General features: G+C 46.0%; 1 protein-coding gene across 5 annotated transcripts in view; it reads left to right on the top strand.

Annotated features, from left to right (window-relative positions):
• Positions 1-18321, top strand: part of YTHDF1 (YTH N6-methyladenosine RNA binding protein F1) — a 62363-nt gene that overhangs the window by 19996 nt on the left and 24046 nt on the right. For 2 of the 5 annotated variants that reach the window (XM_089663722.1, XM_089663721.1), the window contains exons 3-4: positions 2188-2306; positions 6030-7577. In XM_089663722.1, coding sequence (XP_089519848.1) covers positions 2188-2306; positions 6030-7577 — 1667 coding nt within the window. Of the gene's footprint in view, positions 1-2187; positions 2307-6029; positions 7773-18321 lie in introns of those variants that run through there. The other 3 variants (XM_089663724.1, XM_089663725.1, XM_089663723.1) reach the window with 3 other exon arrangements.

Below are 18321 nucleotides of genomic sequence, written 5' to 3'. Positions count from 1 at the left end.
ACAGACATGCTGGTAGAAGTGTCTGCACGATCCTGGCAGTGCTTGCACGATCCTGGCAGTGCTTGCACGATCCTGGCAGTGCTTGCACGATCCTGGCAGTGCTTGCATGATCCTGGCAGTGCTTGCACGATCCTGGCAGTGCTTGCACGATCCTGGCAGTGCTTCCACGATCCATTGATCGAGCTTGTAATGCTTTGCCAGAATCATTTCGTAAAGTATTCATGCCAATGTATGTTTCTTGCAAATAAATGTGCATTTATTTCTTTTTGAAGGTGGAGTTAGGATTTAAGGCTTGCAGAAATATTAGGCAATGGAAGAACACATTTTGTTAGTAATAGTCGATAAAGCTTGCCTAATTCTGTAAAGTAAGAATGGACACACAATGCCGTTCAGGGGCTGCTGCTTCTGGTTTCACAAACAAGCCTGGGAAAATACGGTCAGGGGGAATTTGCCTGTTTATCATCAGCCATATTTGCATCGTGCTGCAGCATGGTGGAGGTTTTGGATGATGGTGATTATGTGACTCACATCTCATACTGAAACTTTGCATAGGAAATAGATGAACTGAAAGCCATGTGATGGTGTCACTGCTAATGTAAGCCATGTGATGGTGTCACTGCTAATGTTTTCCAACAGAACTGGCCGGTTGCAATGAGCAGCCTGTGTCCTGCTGAACTGTAACTGACAGTTACAACCGCCTAACAGTCTTCATCCAACTGCATGGAGTCAGCGCGGCGTTTGCATATCTGCAGTTCTCAGACTAACAGGAGGAGCAGGCGGTATGGTCGAGGGGAAAAATAGATAGGAATCCTACTGGATTCCTATCTCTTTTATAGTGTAGAGAATACCAGGTGGGGAAGAGATCACACTGTCTGAGTATCCAGGACACTTGAGAAGTCTCACCAGGTTCTACCGATGAACTAAAATCTCACTTTTGGGTGGACTACCTCTTGAACTAAGTTGCCTAAATCCCATATAGGGCCGGTAGCTACTAGTACAGCTCAATTTGTAGTCAAGGTAACCGTCCGCATCATATTGTTAATGTTGACCTCCTGTAGTCACCGTGCAGGAAGTGTGGCCATGGCAGCCTCTTTTTGGGATATTTTCTCTGACCTTGGAGAGCTTTCTCCTTCTCTTCTTCCTGGTCTCACATCACAAGGGCAGGAAGTGATGGGAAATCTTCATTGTTGTCACTGGGACAATGAAGGGGAGGGGATTAGAGCAGTAAAACCTCCAGTATTCTAACCAAAAAAAAAAAGTTTGCTTAGCGTGTCTGGTATCTTAAAAAAAATCTCCAAAAACGAAAAAGAGAAAGTTTGCCTAGCGTGTCCAGTATCTTAAAAAATCTCCAAAAAAAGAAAAAAAAAAGTTTGCCTAGTGTATCTGGTATCTTAAAAAATCTCCAAAAAAAAAAGTTTGCCTAGCGTGTCCGGTATCTTAAAAAATCTCCAAAAAAAAAAAGTTTGGTATCTTAAAAAATCTCCAAAAACGAAAAAAAAAAAGTTTGCCTAGCGTGTCCAGGATCCTAACAAATCTCCAAAGAAAAAAGTTTGCCTAGCGTGTTCGGTATCTTAAAAAATCTCCAAAAAAAAAAGTTTGCCTTGCGTGTCCGGTATCTTAAAAAATCTACAAAAACGAAAAAAAAAAAAGTTTGCCTAGCGTGTCTGGTATCTTAAAAAATGTCCAAAAACGAAAAAAAAAAAGTTTGCCTAGCATGTCTGGTATCTTAAAAAATCTACAATGAAAAAAAAAAAGTTTGCCTAGCGTGTCCGGTATCTTAAAAAATGTCCAAAAACAAAAAAAAAACTGCTGATCCACCATAAATCCAGCGAGCTGCTAAAGTTCCTGTAATGAGCTCCTGCTGCATTGAAATACAAAGCAGGATTGTCAGCCCTGTATGAGTTCTCACTGCTGGACTACAGAACACCTCCCCTATGTTCATCTCCAACACATTTTCTACAACAGGAAGTGTGCTGGGTTTGTGGCAGGTCAGTAGGTATGTTTGTATCATGGGGGATATGCATGTATTGCAGAGATGTAGTGCCTTTGTATTGGTGTACTGTGTTGAACGGTTGCAGCTGTAGCCCCCCTACCCCTTCCTCCTCTCCCTCCCTCCGCTTTTGCATAGACTGTGTCTTAGGCCAATCCTTGCCTAGTTAGTTTACAAACTCAATTTCTCCTCAAAAGTTTTTCCACTAGGGCGCTCAAACAATGATCTTATTTCAGTGCAAAATGGATCGTTACACCAGAAGGACAGCGTGCACGACAACGACTTCGAGCAGTACCTGTCTGGCCAGTCTAATCAGGTCAGTACATACATTCTACCGGGAGACCCTCGGGGAGTGTTGTGGGGGGGCTTGTTCAATGACATCGCTTTGTGGTACTGTAAATTCTGTAAATAAGGAAATCTATCAGGCCTGTCTAAGAAGCCACTGATGGAAGCGGATGTTCTGCAATGCTACCAAGGCAGAATGCCTTATTCATCGATGGCTTTTTAGGCGGCTGTCAGGGAGTGAGAACAAGTTACATCCTAAAGATGGGTGGAACATGTAACAATTTCCCAAAGGTGAACGTATCCTTTAACATGGTTTTCACTGCCTCCCTGTGACAACAAGCCTGTCTTCTCCCCGCATTCACTGTCATTGCAGCTGACGGCTTGTAGCTCTCAATGCACTATCAAGGTGCTGATAAGCGCTCTAGGTAGTTCATTGATCCTTTCTGTCATTCAGTAACTTCTTGCCCGTATGATGTATGGGCAGACAGTATTCTGAAAGTCTGCAAGATCCAGGAATGCACTCTGATGATGAAAGGGTTCACCTTTACAGAACAAATGCAAAAGGAACCGAACACCCTCCTCCCTGTCCCTGCTAGATATGCCGTTGGCTTTTCTGAGCTGTTAGTGCCCACACAGCTGCTCCAGCGGTCCGGGGATTTGAGGGTCCCCACTCTTCTCCCTTTACTCTGTGCAGAGCTTCCTGGACGGTCCAGAGCGATTCTGATTGGTCAGTGGCTGCACAGACAGTGAATTGCTACACCGAGAAGTGGGAATAGAGCAGGGGTGGGCAAACTTTTTGACTTGAGGGCCGCAATGGGTTCATATATTGGACCCGGGGGCCGGACTAGCTGCTGGCCGGCCCAGCCACTACCATGCCATCCATAGTAAGTATAGTAATATTCCCCCATAGTAAGCATAGTAATTCATCCCCCATATAGTAATTCATCCCCCATATAGTAATTCATCCCCCCTGTAGTAATTCATCCCCCCTGTAGTAATTCATCCCCCCTGTAGTAATTCATCCCCCCTGTAGTAATTCATCCCCCCTGTAGTAATTCATCCCCCCTGTAGTAATTCATCCCCCCTGTAGTAATTCATCCCCCCTGTAGTAATTCATCCCCCCTGTAGTAATTCATCCCCCATGTAGTAATTCATCCCCCATGTAGTAATTCATCCCCCATGTAGTAATTCATCCCCCATATAGTAATTCATCCCCCATGTAGTAATTCATCCCCCATGTAGTAATTCATCCCCCATGTAGTAATTCATCCCCCATAGTAATTCATCCCCCATATAGTAATTCATCCCCCCTATAGTAATTCATCCCCCATATTAATTCATCCCTCATATAGTAGTAGTAAGTAAGTAGTAAGCCAAGTCCCCCCTGTGTCAATTTACTTACCTTTGCTCTGCGCATTCTTCTCGCCGTGTTCCCGCGCCGTTCCGGTCTTCAGGGCGGACTGTGAGAGGAGCCTAGCTCCCCTCACGTTCGTCACGCTGCCCCGCCTACACACATCCTGACAGCCAATCACTGGCTATCAGGATGTGAGTGGCAGCGAGACTGGCCAATCATTGCATTTGAGCGCGCTGCCCTGTCTGTTTTTTTTTTTTTTTTTTTTTTTTGTATCACGCTCCGCGGGCCCGGTTAAAAGGTCCGCCGGGCCGTAGTTTGCCCATTGCTGGAATAGAGCATGGACACTTGACAGCTTGCTGGAGGCAAATACAATGGGGACCGGGAGGGGGAGACCTAACACAAGTCTGAGAATGCGCTATCAAGATTTAGGGCAGTTAATTACAGGCAAGAGGGGCCAACTCCCTGTTAATGCTCATTGGAATGGGTTGTCTAACAAGGTCCTATAGATATGGTGATCTCAAATCTCCACAAACCATTGGTTTATAGTGTTTGTTAGGACATCCCAGTTCTGTCCACTCATTCTCTGGTCTTTCTACAAATCTCCCGCCACCATTCTTGGAAGACCACCCCCTTGCTAATGCCAGCCTTAGGTTTGGGTATGTTAGGAAAATTTGTCTTTGCGGTCTCTTCTCCTTGGGAAGGTCTCCCCAGTGGTGGAAAACACAGCAGCAACCAAGAAGTATTGTGTTGGCCTAAAATGGACACCAAGTGGTCGATATTACTAAATCTGAAGAGAGCAAAATCTAGTGCAGTTCGGCATGAAATCCAATTGGCTTCCAGGTTTGTTTGTCTTTTGTCAGAGCTTAACCCCGGTTCACATCTATGCGGGTGGTGCTGCTGCGGATCCGCACGAAAATCCGTGCAGCCGTACCACCTGCACAGAGAAATGCGGACCCGCGGGCGGGTGACAGTTCTAATGGCACGCCGCCCGCACTGGAAAACGCAACCGTACTGGGAACCTCGGCTGCGTTTTCCAAAAAAGTGCAGGGGCTTCTTCCCCTGCGTGTCATGGGGCACAGGAGTCCATTCAAATGAATGGGCTCTTGTGCCCATGCAAAACGCAGCCCGCATAGATGTGAACCGGGGGTGAACAAACTGAAGTTAGAGGTTGATTGGCTGACCATGCACAGCTGCTCTAGATTTTGCACTCTCCAGTGTTAGTAAATTAACACCCCCCATCTCCCCCCTCCCCATCCCATCCCGTGGTTCAGCTGCTTTCTGTGGAAAAAGGAAGTTCTGATAAAAAAAAAAAATTTTTAAATGGTTAGAGAATTTCCTAACTTGCATTCTAATGAATGTGACAGGTCTTTCAAATGGCATTCAACCTTTGATGTGATCAGTGTGTTGTATAAGGAACATTTAGACTGGCCATGTATTATACAATTTTCTTGACAATTGTGCTTTAGATTTACCAAAAACCATATAATATGAGGTCAAACCTAACACTTTCAATTGTATCCAATTAGACGGGCCCTTGTACTACATAGTTGAAGGTAAATCTAAAGGAAATTGGACAGAAAATTGTATAGTGTATGGCCAGCCTAAGTGTTGGGTTTATATAATCTATTGGTTTCTTTCATTACTCAATCATGTTGTCTCAGCTGCACAATCACCGAGAGCATTGTGAACACTCACCTGCTCCTATGATGTCAGTCTGCTGTGGGTCCCTCATAGAATGAGTAGCTAGTGGGGAGGCAGTGTGGTAGAACAAATGAGCGGTCTCTTTAGCCATCCTGGTGTTTTGGCTCATTTTCCACCTGTGACAGGATCGCTAGTAGGACCTGGTCCTTACAAGATGAGTACTGAGACAGTTGGCAGTTGCATTTTCAAGGGCTGATGAATGACTGTCCATACATGCTCCTTAAGTCAGCTGAGGAGGAATTACTTCCTTCAACTCTACTGCTTTTCCAGCCATATGGAACGTGATCTTAGATGATGGCTAGTAAAGCCCGGAGCAGTGACGTCACCCATAGGCTCCCATGTCCCAGCCGTAAGGAGATTTGTCCTACCTTCCTGTCCTGGTGACCACACAGAAAATGACAGAAATCCTAGTCACCCTGTTGGAATATTTCTCCTTTCTTCTTGGCCACCTAAACATTTTTTCAGATTTATCCTTTCCAGTGAAAGTAAATCACCAAATGGCTCCATGTGCACCTGTAAAAGATTCACAAAGGCTCTGACCCTTATCTGTTGTACCAATTATGACTAATTATTACTTATCAATGACTGTTGTGACCATTACTGATCATACATGGTCTGTTATTGGCACTAGAGAGAGTTAAAGCAATGTGGTATAAGATGATTAGTGGCTAAATTCCAATTCCATTTCTTTTTGAACAGAGTAACAGCTACCCTTCAATGACGGACCCATACCTCTCCAGCTACTACCCTCCATCGATTGGTTTCCCGTACTCTCTCAGTGAGGCACCGTGGTCAACAGGTGGGGATCCTCCTATCCCGTACCTCACCCCGTATGGACAACTGAGCAATGGAGACCACCATTTCATGCACGATGCTGTGTTTGGCCAGCCTGGTGGACTTGGAAACAACATCTACCAACATCGTTTCAACTTCTTCCCCGAGAACCATGCCTTCTCTGCCTGGGGCACCAGTGGCTCTCAGGGCCAGCAGACTCAGAACTCAGCCTATGGGGGTAGTTACAGCTACCCGCCAAGCTCTCTGGGGGGCACCATTGTGGATGGACAGACCGGGTTTCACAATGAGACTCTGAATAAGGCGCCTGGTATGAACAGCATTGAGCAGGGCATGGTGGGGCTAAAGATAGGTAGCAATGTTACCGCCTCTGCAGTCAAGACAGTGGGCTCTGTGGTCAATAGTGTAGGGATGCCCAGCGCCCTGTCTGGCAATGGGGGCACAAGCATAAGCATGCCACCTTCAAAACCCACTTCTTGGGCCGCCATAGCCAGCAAACCTGCCAAACCCCAGCCTAAGACAAAAACCAAGCCCGTGACCATCATTGGCGGAGCCCTGCCACCGCCACCCATCAAACACAACATGGACATCGGAACATGGGATAACAAGGGCCCAGTCACAAAGCCTCCGATGCCTCAGCAGATCCCGTCTCCTCAGTCCATCCCTCAACCGCAACCCCAACAGCAGCTGCTGCAGCCCATCCCGGCCCAACCACCGCCTTTATCCCAAGCCCCCTTCCAAAACCCTCCTCCACCACCGCAGCAGCAGCAACAGGCCCCACAAAACCGCTGGGTAGCCCCTCGGAACAGGAACGCTGCCTACGGGCAAGGTGGGGGATCTGATGGCAATCCCTTGGGTGGGGCTCAGCCTCACGCTGCTCCTGGTAGTGACTCCCATCCAGTGTTGGAGAAGCTCAAAGCCTCCCACAGCTACAACCCCAAGGACTTTGACTGGAACCTGAAAAACGGGCGAGTGTTTATCATTAAGAGCTACTCTGAGGACGATATCCACCGCTCCATCAAGTACTCTATCTGGTGTAGCACAGAGCATGGGAATAAGCGTCTAGACAGCGCCTTCCGCTCCATGAACGGCAAAGGCCCGGTCTACTTGCTCTTCAGCGTCAACGGCAGTGGACATTTCTGTGGCGTGGCCGAGATGCGGTCACCCGTCGACTACGGCACCAGCGCCGGTGTCTGGTCGCAGGACAAGTGGAAGGGCAAGTTTGACGTCAAGTGGCTCTTTGTCAAGGACGTCCCGAACAACCAGCTGAGGCACATCCGCCTGGAGAACAACGACAACAAACCGGTCACAAACTCGCGAGACACGCAGGAGGTGCCCTTAGAAAAAGCGAAACTAGTGCTTAAAATCATTGCCACTTACAAGCACACGACCTCCATCTTTGATGACTTTTCTCATTATGAGAAGCGCCAGGAGGAGGAAGAGGTCGTGCGCAAGGTAAAGAATTAGTCTTGTTAACTCTTGGTACACCCCATTTTATGAATTTTCCTAAATATGTCAGAAAACAGCAGCTGTTAATATATAATGTATTCGACACCTAAACCCGTATCTGTTTAGAATGTAATCCATTATAAACATTAAAGAACTACAGTACATGGTTGCATGTGCAGAAATAAGAATTTTATCAACCCAGCTTGTATTTACTGATTTTTCTTTAATGTGTTCAAGCGAGTTGTTCTGGACTAGGGCCAAAAAAAAAAAAAAAAAATCGATTTATTGTTTTATATTATCCAGCAGACAGTGAAAGTGTGCCGAGTCAGCAAGTCTTCCAGTTTTCCTTCTTGTCAGCCGGAATGCGGACAGCTTATCACACGTTCACTGGGAGTGTATTTCCTGGCGTTTGTTGGTTTCCTCTCTGTGCTTGATGTGTCCTGGAGATTTCCAGGACCGGTTTGAACCTAGTAATTTTATACAGCAGGGTTTCTGAAAGTGAGAGATAACCATGAGTGTTTGGGAACACCTCTTTCTTAATTAACAGGTAAGCAAATAGGGGTTCTTGGATCACCTGATTTCTGACACAGCAGTGAGATGGATTAGTGCAGGGGTGTCCAAACTACGGCCCTCCAGGTGTTGAGGAACTGCAAGTCCCATGAGGCCAAGCAAGACTCGACACCCAGAGGCATGATGGGACTTGTAGTACTTCAACAGCTGGAGGGCCATCGTTTGGACACCTCTGGATTAGTGCATTACAGCAATATCTGGGGGAGAAACTGAAGGTGGTGTTTTTTTTGGAGGGTTTTTTTTTACCTTCGTGTATTCTCTGCATGAAGGTAAAAAACCCTTTTGCATTCAGCCCCCCCAAAATACATATCTGAGCCCGATACTGATCCAGCGATGTGCACAAGAGGAGAAGCTCTCTCCCTCCTCATTGGTACAGGTACAGCAGCCGGAGTCATAGGTCCCCGCTGCTGTCAGTCACAGCCAGTGAGGAGGTGGCAGGGCTGAGCTGGCCTCCATGTGTTTTATATAGACAGTCCGGCCAGGAGCGAGCAGGCACGAGTGCCCCCAAAGCAAGCAAGCAACCAGTGAGGATGGCGGCGGGGCTGAGCTGGTCTCCGTGTATTTTATGTAGTCAGTCGGATCGGGAGTGAGCACGCACGAGTGCCCCTAAATGCAAGCAACCAGTGAGGAAGGCGGCGGGCTGAGCTGGCCTCGTGTGTTTTATATAGACAGTCCGGTCAGGAGCGAGCATGCACGAGTGCCCCCAAAGCAAGCAGCCATTGAGGAGGCGGCGGAGCTGAGCTGGCCTCCGTGTGTTTTATATAGACAGTCCGATCAGGAGCGAGCACGCACGAGTGCCGCTAAAGCAAGCCGCCAGTGAGGAGGCGGCGGGGCTGAGCTGGCCTCCGTGTGTTTTTATATAGACAGTCCGGTCAGGAGTGAGCAGGCACGAGTGTCCCCAAAGCAAGCAAGCAGTGAGGAAGGCGGCGGGGCTGAGCTGGCCTTGTGTGTTTTATATAGACAGTCCGGTCAGGAGCGAGCAGGCACGAGTTCCCCAAAGCAAGCAGCCATTGAGGAGGCGACGGGGCTGAGCTGGCCTCGTGTGTTTTATATAGACAGTCCGATCAGGAGCGAGCAGGCACGAGTGCCCCCAAAGCAAGCAGCCATTGAGGCGGCGGCGGGGCTGAGCTGGCCTCCGTGTGTTTTATATAGACAGTCCGATCAGGAGCGAGCACTCACAAGTGCCCCCAAAGCAAGCTGCTTGCTGTGGGGGCACTCGAGGGGGGGACCCTGAGAAGAGGAAGATCAGGGCTGCTCTGTAAAAAGCGATTACACAGAGCAGGTAAGTAGAACACTAACATGTTTGTTATTTAAAGACAATATACCTTTTACAGTCACCTGAAGCCCAGATCAGGTAGATGGAACTTGTGTATGCCTTTCACGGCTTTGTTTACATCTCTGACTGGTGTGTTCCTTCCACACTCATTGGCTTTATCTACACACGATTCCTACTTGGTAATGTAACACACCTGAGAGGATTTTAGTTCACATCTATACGTGTCGGGAACATGTGCAAAATCATGCGCTCTCCTTTGGTAGATGTGTGGCAGCGCAATTTATTGTCATTCACACCCCCAGGCATCTGCAAACACGTGCTAAACCGCATGGTGCAGTCAGTGGTGTATTTTAGGTTTTGTGCTGCCCTAGGCAACACAAAAATCTGTGCCCCCCACAGAGAGAGCCTGACTTTGACCAACAACACCCCTCCTACCTCCCACCCGAGAGAGCCTTCCACTGCCCCGCATACACCAGACACCATCCCCCATGGAGAGAGAGACAGACGCTAACCTTCACAGCGCCAGACATCCCCAGGAACGAGAGTCTGGCTGTGCATCCACTGTCATGGAACCCACCAGGTCCCCATACTGTGTGTATCCCTTCTTCCGTCCCTTCTATCCAGGGGCAGTGCTGCCCCCCCTTAAATGCCGCCCTAGGCAAATGCCTTGTGGTACATACACCCTGGGTGCAGTACGTTTTTGGAGAAGAGTTGGGGCCGACTTTTCTGTCTTTCTCACGCATGTGGTAGCCCAATGAAATGAATAGGCTGCCCTACACGCAATGTGTAGAAATGCGCCCACACCTGTAGGTGGAAGCCAAGCCTTTGTTAATGCACGCTTATTATTCCACTCACACTGGAAGCTATACACTCCATCTGAGCTTAAGTTTTGCAGTTACATTTTTTTTTTTTTTCTTTTTTAACCATGCGGTCCAGCGGTGAACTGTTCCTGTCTGTAGAGCGCACATTGAGCGTTCTGATGTCAGGAACAGTCCATTTACAAGATCGCTGGACCACGGGAGGAGCAGGAGCCAAAAGGACTTGTCTTGTGTTGTATGGGCTGGTCAGGCGAGTATATCTTCGGTGTCCTCTCCCCTAGAACAAAATGAGCATTTAACCCGTGCATTGCCAGCACAGCCCCCCCCCCAAAAAAAATTCCCCGGATTTCTGCTTTAAGGTAGTTAGATGACATCCTGATGTCCTTCCTCTTCTCTCATGTCATCTGTGGGCAGTCTTCAAAGCTGCAGAGACTGGCACCAACATTTTGATGGCAAAGCAGTCTGAAACACTACTGTGACCCCAGGCTGACAAGGTGTGCCCCCCAAGGGGGTGTGTCCATGACAGCCTGTGCTCAGAGGAAATGTGTGTTCAGCTGTAAAGAGGACTGGCAGTAGGACATCTGAACGTAGTTTCTGCTGGGAGCAGCACTGTAGAGAAGTTGAGTAATGCAGCGAAAGCTGGATTTAAATTTTTGTTCAAATGTGGGGGGGGTGGGCAGGGGGATCATTTTTTATATTCTCTAAAATCCTGAGTTTTGTTTGTTACAAATGGCAGCTACACGGAATGGCTAAACTTCACTGTTTGAAATCCTAAAGTGGCAGTTGTGTACAAACAAAACGTTTGCCTCACAACTGCTTTCTGGATGTGTTGGCAATCTGGATATGACTTCTGTCATCCCATTGGTTGCTGGGGTCCACATTCCTGTTTCTCAATGCTTCTTGATAAGTCAAGGGTGTTCTTTCTCCCTTGGTTGACCCTCCAAACAAAATCATGGTCCCGTTGTAAGAGAAATGTAGGGTGTTCCGGGTCCAAGTCTTCAGGCACATCTGTCATCCCATTGGTTGCTGGGGTCCCCCTTCCTAATTCTCAACGCTTCTTGAAATATCAACAAAGTCAAGGGTGTTCTGTGCTCCCTTGGTAGACCCTCCAAAAAAAAAAAAATCATGGTCCTGTTGTAAGAGAAATGTAGGGTGTCCAGCGCCCAAGTCTTCAGGCACATCTGTCATCCCATTGGTTGCTGGGGTCCCCCTTCCTGATTCTCAATGCTTTGTGAAAAGTCAAGGGTGTTCTGTGCTCCCTTGGTAGACCCTCCAAAAAAAATCATGGTCCTGTTGTAAGAGAAATGTAGGGTGTTCAGGGTCCAAGTCCTCAGGCACATCTGTCATCCTATTGGTTGCTGGGGTCCCCCTTCCTGATTTTCAATGCTTTTTGAAATGTCAACAAAGTCAAGGGTGTTCTGTGCTCCCTTGGTAGACCCTCCAAAAAAAAAAAAAATCATGGTCCTGTTGTAAGAGAAATGTAGGGTGTCCAGGGCCCAAGTCTTCAGGCACATCTGTCATCTCATTGGTTGCTGGGGTCCCCCTTCCTGATTCTCAATGCTTTGTGAAAAGTCAAGGGTGTTCTGTGCTCCCTTGGTAGACCCTCCAAACAAAATCATGGTCCTGTTGTAAGAGAAATGTAGGGTGCTCAGGGTCCAAGTCCTCAGGCACATCTGTCATCCTATTGGTTGCTGGGGTCTTCCTTCCTGATTTTCAATGCTTTTTGAAATGTCGACAAAGTCAAGGGTGTTCTGTGCTCCCTTGGTAGACCCTCCAAACAAAATCATGGTTCCGTTGTAAGAGAAATGTAGGGTGTCCAGGGTCCAAGTCCTCAAGCATAAAATAGAGGCAGCGTGTCCTATTAAAATAAAATAAAAAACACAAAATGTGTACTTTAAGCTGCCTCGTGTAACTGTCATGAGAGTAGTTTGAGAAGAAAGAGGAGGTAAGCTGGGGGCTTTGTGTAAATTGTATGGGAACGATGAGGCCACATCTCACAATGCATGACCCGTAGGCTAGCAGAAGAAGTGGGACCTAGCTTGACTTTTACTGAAGTAGGGGAGATGTCCATTAAGTGCAGTTTTCACCAAATATATCCTCTTCCATTTTTTTTTCCCCTTTATTTTCTCTGTTTATTAGCCAGATTTTCCTTAACTTGAAAGCCAGACCAAATCCAGGTGTTAGCAGATTATTTTCTTGGGTATCTTCCATTCACCCTTTCTAAGCTGTTCCTGTGTCTTCGAGTACCAGAGGCAATTGTCTTCCATGCTCAGTCTCTTTGTTATCTTAGTCCTGAGTGATATGGAGGCATTTGGCCACAGAGCCACCAAGTTTCAGCTTTCTAATCCCTACCCCCGCACACTTTTTCCTATTTACCCATGGTTCACATATATGCGGGCTGCGTTTTGCGCAGGCACGAGATCCCATTTATTTGAATGGACTCCCGTGTCCCGTGACATGCAGGCTTCCCTCCACTTCTGAAAACGCAGCCCGCACGGGATCCTCGGTTCCCAGTACGGTTGTGTTTTCCAGTACGGGCGGCATGTCATTAGAATCAATGGCACCCGCCCGTGGGTCCGCATTCCTCTGTGCGGGTGGTGTGGCTGCACGGATTTTTGTGCGGATGCGCAGCGGCCCCACCCGTACAAGCCTTACACCCTCCATGCATGCCTTTTCCCCAGAGGTAGTCTTAGTTATTTGACATCACAGGTCCTCTTACTCCTTATTCCTTCAGTGCTAGATGATCTTGAATGCAGCATCATTGGGTGGCTTGACATTGCATCATATGAGAGGGAAAATGGGTTGGATGAAACCCATGATACCTTAGGCTGAAAAAAAAATAAAAATAGTTGCAATGACGCTCATGATTCCTTTGACTTACAGAAAGTAGGTTGCATGGCACCTATGATACCCTGGGCTCTCCGGAAATTGGTTGAATATCACCCATGGTGCCCTCGGCTCATGGAAATGGATTGAACCCCAATGAAAATATCACATTACATTGGGTGGCTTGACAGTGCACCCTATGATCACCTGGATTTACAGGAAAAGGGTTGAATGCCTCCCATAATGTCCCGGGCTCACAGGAAGTGGGTTGAATGCCACCCATGATGCCTTGGGGGGGGGGTTCACAGGAAGTTAAATACCACCCATGATGTACTGTGCTCACAGAAAGTGGGTTGAATGACATCCAGGATGCTTTGGGCCCAAAGGAAGTTGATTGAATGATACCCTGGGCTCACAGGAAGTGTGATGAATGACGCCCATGATGCTTTGGGATCAGGAATGCTGTTAAATGACACCTATGATGCCCTGGGCTCACAGGAAGTGTGATGAATGACGCCCATGATGCTTTGGGATCAGAAATGGTGTTAAATTACACCTATGATGCCCTGGGCTCACGAGAAGTGTGTTGAATGATACCCATGATGTTCTGTGCTCATGTGAAGTGTGCTGAATGCCACCCATGATGCCCTGGGCTTACAAGAAGTGGGTTAAATGACACCTAAGATGCTCTGGACTCATGGGAAGTAGGATGAATGCCACCCATGATGCCCTGGATTTAAGGGAAGAGTTTTTTGAATGCCACCTATGGTGTCCTGTGCTCACAGGAAGTATGTTGAATGCCACCCATGATGCTCAGGGCTCCCGGGAATGGTGTTAAATGACACCTATGATGCCTCAGGCTCACAAGAAGTGGGCTGAGTTACACCCATGATGCTTTGGGCTCACGGGAAGCAGGATGAATGCCACCTACGATGACCTGGGCTCTCAAGAAGTGGGTTGAGTTACACCCATGATGCTTTGGGCTCATGGGAAGTGTGTTGAATGCCACCCATGATGCTCAGGGCTCACATGAAGTGTGTTGAATGACGCCTATGATGCCCTGGCCTCACAAGAAGTGGGTTGAATGACAACCAAGATGCTCTGGGTTCACAGGAAGTAGGGTGAATGCCACCTATGATGCCCTGGGCTCACGGGAAAAGCGTTTTGAATGCCACACTCGATGCCCTGTGCTCAGGGGAAGTGTGTTTGAATGCCACCCATGATGCTCAGGGCTCACATGAAGTGTGTTGAATGACGCCTATGATGCCCTGGCCTCACAAGAAGTGGGTTGAATGACAACCAAGATGCTCTGGGTTCACAGGAAGTAGGGTGAATGCCACCTATGATGCCCTGGGCTCACGGGAAAAGCGTTTTGAATGCCACAATCGATGCCCTGTGCTCAGGGGAAGTGTGTTTGAATGCTACCCATGATGCCCAGGGCTCACATCAAATGTGTTAAATTACACCCATGATGCCCTGGGCTCACATGAAATGTGTTAAATTATAGCCATGATGCCCTGGGCTCACAGGAGGTGAGATATATATTTAGCTGGGAGTCTTTCAACCGACAAGCACGGCACAGGACCTCGGAGTGGAAGGCAGAGATGAGTATTGCAATGAAAGACTCTTTTCACAATCAATTTAATAAGAAACTAAGCTGTAACCGGGCTTTTAATAGATGGTGGCGTTTCTAGTGACCTCTCCAATGGGGGACCCATTGCAATGGGATGGAAGATAAGTCAGGTTCTACAGATGTCTCTATAAGATGTATGAGTCCAATAGTAACAGTAAGATCCCCCCAGTGCCCTTTTCCCAGCATGTTTCATTTCTTCTCTATAAAATACAGAGGCCAGCTGCTACTCTACAGGACTGACATTTTAGGTGAGAGAGCAATTTTTTTTTTAATTTAAATTTTTTTTTAAAGGCTTCCTTTATAGCAGAGATTGGCCTCTTATATTTTCACAACTGGTGTAGAGTTAATGGCTGTAGAGAAATGGAATGCTTTTAATAGATCTTGAACCTTGAAATTCCAGTTCTGTTCAGGAGTGAAAATGTCAGTCCAGCTGGATACTTAAAAGGAGGAGAAATCTTGGAAATCCTGACTGATGAGCACCATTGGTGCAAGAAAGACAGGTAGAAAAAAAATTCATGCAGAAGCCAAAGACCTAGTACCATAGGTGGAAAAAGACACAAGGCCATCAACCAATAGAAATCCTCCATAAACAGAACCCTATACCCACAACTGACCCAGAGGAAGGCAGCAAAAAAAAAAAAAAACTGACCCAGAGGAAGGCAAAAAAAAAAACAACTGACTCAGAGGAAGGCAATAAGTGCATTAAATGACACCCATGATGCCTTGGGCTCACAGGAAGTGGGATGAATGACACCCACGATGCCCTGGGCTCACAGGAAGTGCATTAAATGACACCCACGATGCCCTGGGCTCACAGGAAGTGCATTGAATAACACCCATGATTCCCTGGGCTCACCAGATGTGGGTTGAAGGACACCCATTATGCCCTGGACTCACAGGAAGTGCATTGAATGACACCCATAATGCCTTGGGCTCACAGGAAGTGGGTTGAATGACACCCATGATGCCCTGGGCTCACAGGAAGTGGGTTGAATGACACCCATGATGCCCTGGGCTCACAGGAAGTGCATTGAATGACACCCATGAAGCCTTGGGCTAACAGGAAGTGGGATTAATAACACCCATGATGCCCTGGGCTCACAGGTAGTGTATTGAATGACACCCATGATGCCCTGGGCTCCCAGGAAGTGTATTAAATGACACCCATGATGCCCTGGGCTCACCAGAAGTGGGTTGAATGACACCCATGATGCCCTGGGCTCACAGGAAGTGGGTTGAATGACACCCATGATGCCCTGGGCTCACAGGAAGTGAATTGAATGACACCCATGATGCCTTAGGCTAACAGGAAGTGGGATGAATAACACCCACGATGCCCTGGACTCACAGGAAGTGCATTGAATAACACCCATGATGCCCTGGGCTCACAGGAAGTGTATTGAATGACAACCATGATGCCTTGGGCTCACAGGAAGTGGGATGAATGACACCCACGATGCCCTGGGCTCACAGGAAGTGTATTGAATGACACCCATGATGCCTTGGGCTCACAGGAAGTGGGTTGAATGACACCCATGATGCCCTGGGCAAGAAGTGTATTGCTGACACCCATGATGCCTTGGGCTTACAGGAAGTGTATTGAATGACACCCACGATGCCAGTACCAGTTGTCCAGAAAATAGGTTAGCTCAGTGCAATGTATCCTCTACAGGTGTGTTCCATACTTTGGTTGAGCAGCTAAACAAGTATGAATCATTTTACCAGAAAAAGTATCATTTCAATTCAGTGCAGCCAATCTTGTGATCCAAGTTCCCCTGGCAGAGAGCACAGAGCCAGGTTAGTGCCCATTCACTACAGTTACACTGACACCGGCCCATTCTTGGTGAAGGTCCACCTGAGTGTACCTATGGTCCGCCTTGCTAGCACTCCCTCACTGCTTTTTGTAGCTGAGGCTCCGATCACCGGTGTTCATGACGGCCCAATCTCCGGCATGGACACTGACGTGTGTTCTCCTACCATGGAAGCACTTGGTATTGTCAGCTGAGGCTGGGACAGTGCAGGAGTGCTGGCAAGCTACGGTTGGGTTGGTGGGGGCCTTTACCAAAGCCTACATGGGGATGGTGACATCAACTTTTTAAAATGCATGTCAAGGCCAAACCTTTTTTTATTAGTTGGGGATAGAGTAGGGAAGAGGGTAACTCCCTATAAAGTTACTTTTTGCTTTCTGTCCCATTGAGGACGTTTCCTTTCGCCTCCTGTTCTGGGGACACAGCAGGAAATTAGGGGAAATCTCTACAAAGTGATTGGAGTTGTCACAGCCCACATGGAAGAAAAATTTATTTTAAAAAATATTCATCCCAAATATATTCTCATATATTTGAAAAACTACAATTTTGGCAATATTTAATATATTTAAAAATAATATATATATATATATACTGCATGTTGAAATGCGTTTTTATAACAAAATATTTCTAAATAATACATTTCAAATATACTGTATATCTTTAAAATTACAAATCTACATTTTTGGAATGCATTTACAAATATATGTAAAAATATATGTTAAAATTACTTTTTTATATGTTAAAAAAAAAAAATCTGAAGAATATATTTAAAAAATATATATTTTTAAAAATATTTTTCATACATTTCGTAATACATGAAAAATGCATTTCAACATGCAGTGTGTATATATGTATGTATATATATATATATATATATATATATATATATATGTGTGTGTATGTTTGTATGTATGTATATATATATATATGTGTGTGTGTGTATTTGTATGTATATATATATATATATATATATATATATGTGTGTATGTTTGTATGTATATATATTGCATGTTGAAATGTAATATTTGAAATGTATTTTAAAAATATTTTTCATATATTTTGTAATACATAAAAACCGCATTTCAACATGCAGTGTGTGTGTATGTTTGTATGTATATATATATATATATATATATATATATATGTGTGTGTGTGTGTTTGTATGTATATATACTGCATGTTGAAATGTAATATTTGAAATGTATTTTAAAAAATATCTTTCATATATTTTGTAATAAAAACGCATTTCAATGCAGTGTGTATATATATATATATATATATATATATATATATATATTGAATATGGCCAAAATTGTAGTATTTCAAATATACGTCAATGTATTTGGGAATAATATTTTTAACATATAGTTCAAATATATTTTTTCTTCCATGTGGGAGGAAACAGTTGTCATCCCATTGGGGGATTTTCCCTCACCCCATGCTCTGATGACAACTTAAAATTCTTAGATTTCCCTCACTCCCTGTTCTGACAGTGGTCACCAGGACAAAAGGGATGGGAAGGAGGACCGTCCTGACAAGGAGATAGCCAAATAAAAAACCTGGATGAGGGTCTAAGCTTTAAAAAAGAAATGTTTTGCCTTTACATGCACTTTACCCGATACATGTCACTGTCCGCCCCTACTCACCTTTTGACTGAAAGCTGAGTGTGTTCATTTTGCTCTTCTTGGATTACCCGTCTTGTATTGACAGTTCTGGTGTCACAGCCCTGATTGGCACAGCAGGAGATCAATGAGAGCTATATATGACAGATCTGTGTATGTATAATAGCTGCATTTAACTCTTTTTATTTAGTGAATAA

The sequence above is a fragment of the Staurois parvus genome, unplaced genomic scaffold (assembly GCF_062004578.1).
Source record: "Staurois parvus isolate SC_StPar_1 unplaced genomic scaffold, SC_StPar_1.0 ptg001756l, whole genome shotgun sequence".
Lineage (NCBI taxonomy): Eukaryota > Metazoa > Chordata > Amphibia > Anura > Ranidae > Staurois > Staurois parvus.
Note: the sequence above shows the minus strand (reverse complement) of the source record. Positions and strands in the feature narration are given on the sequence as shown.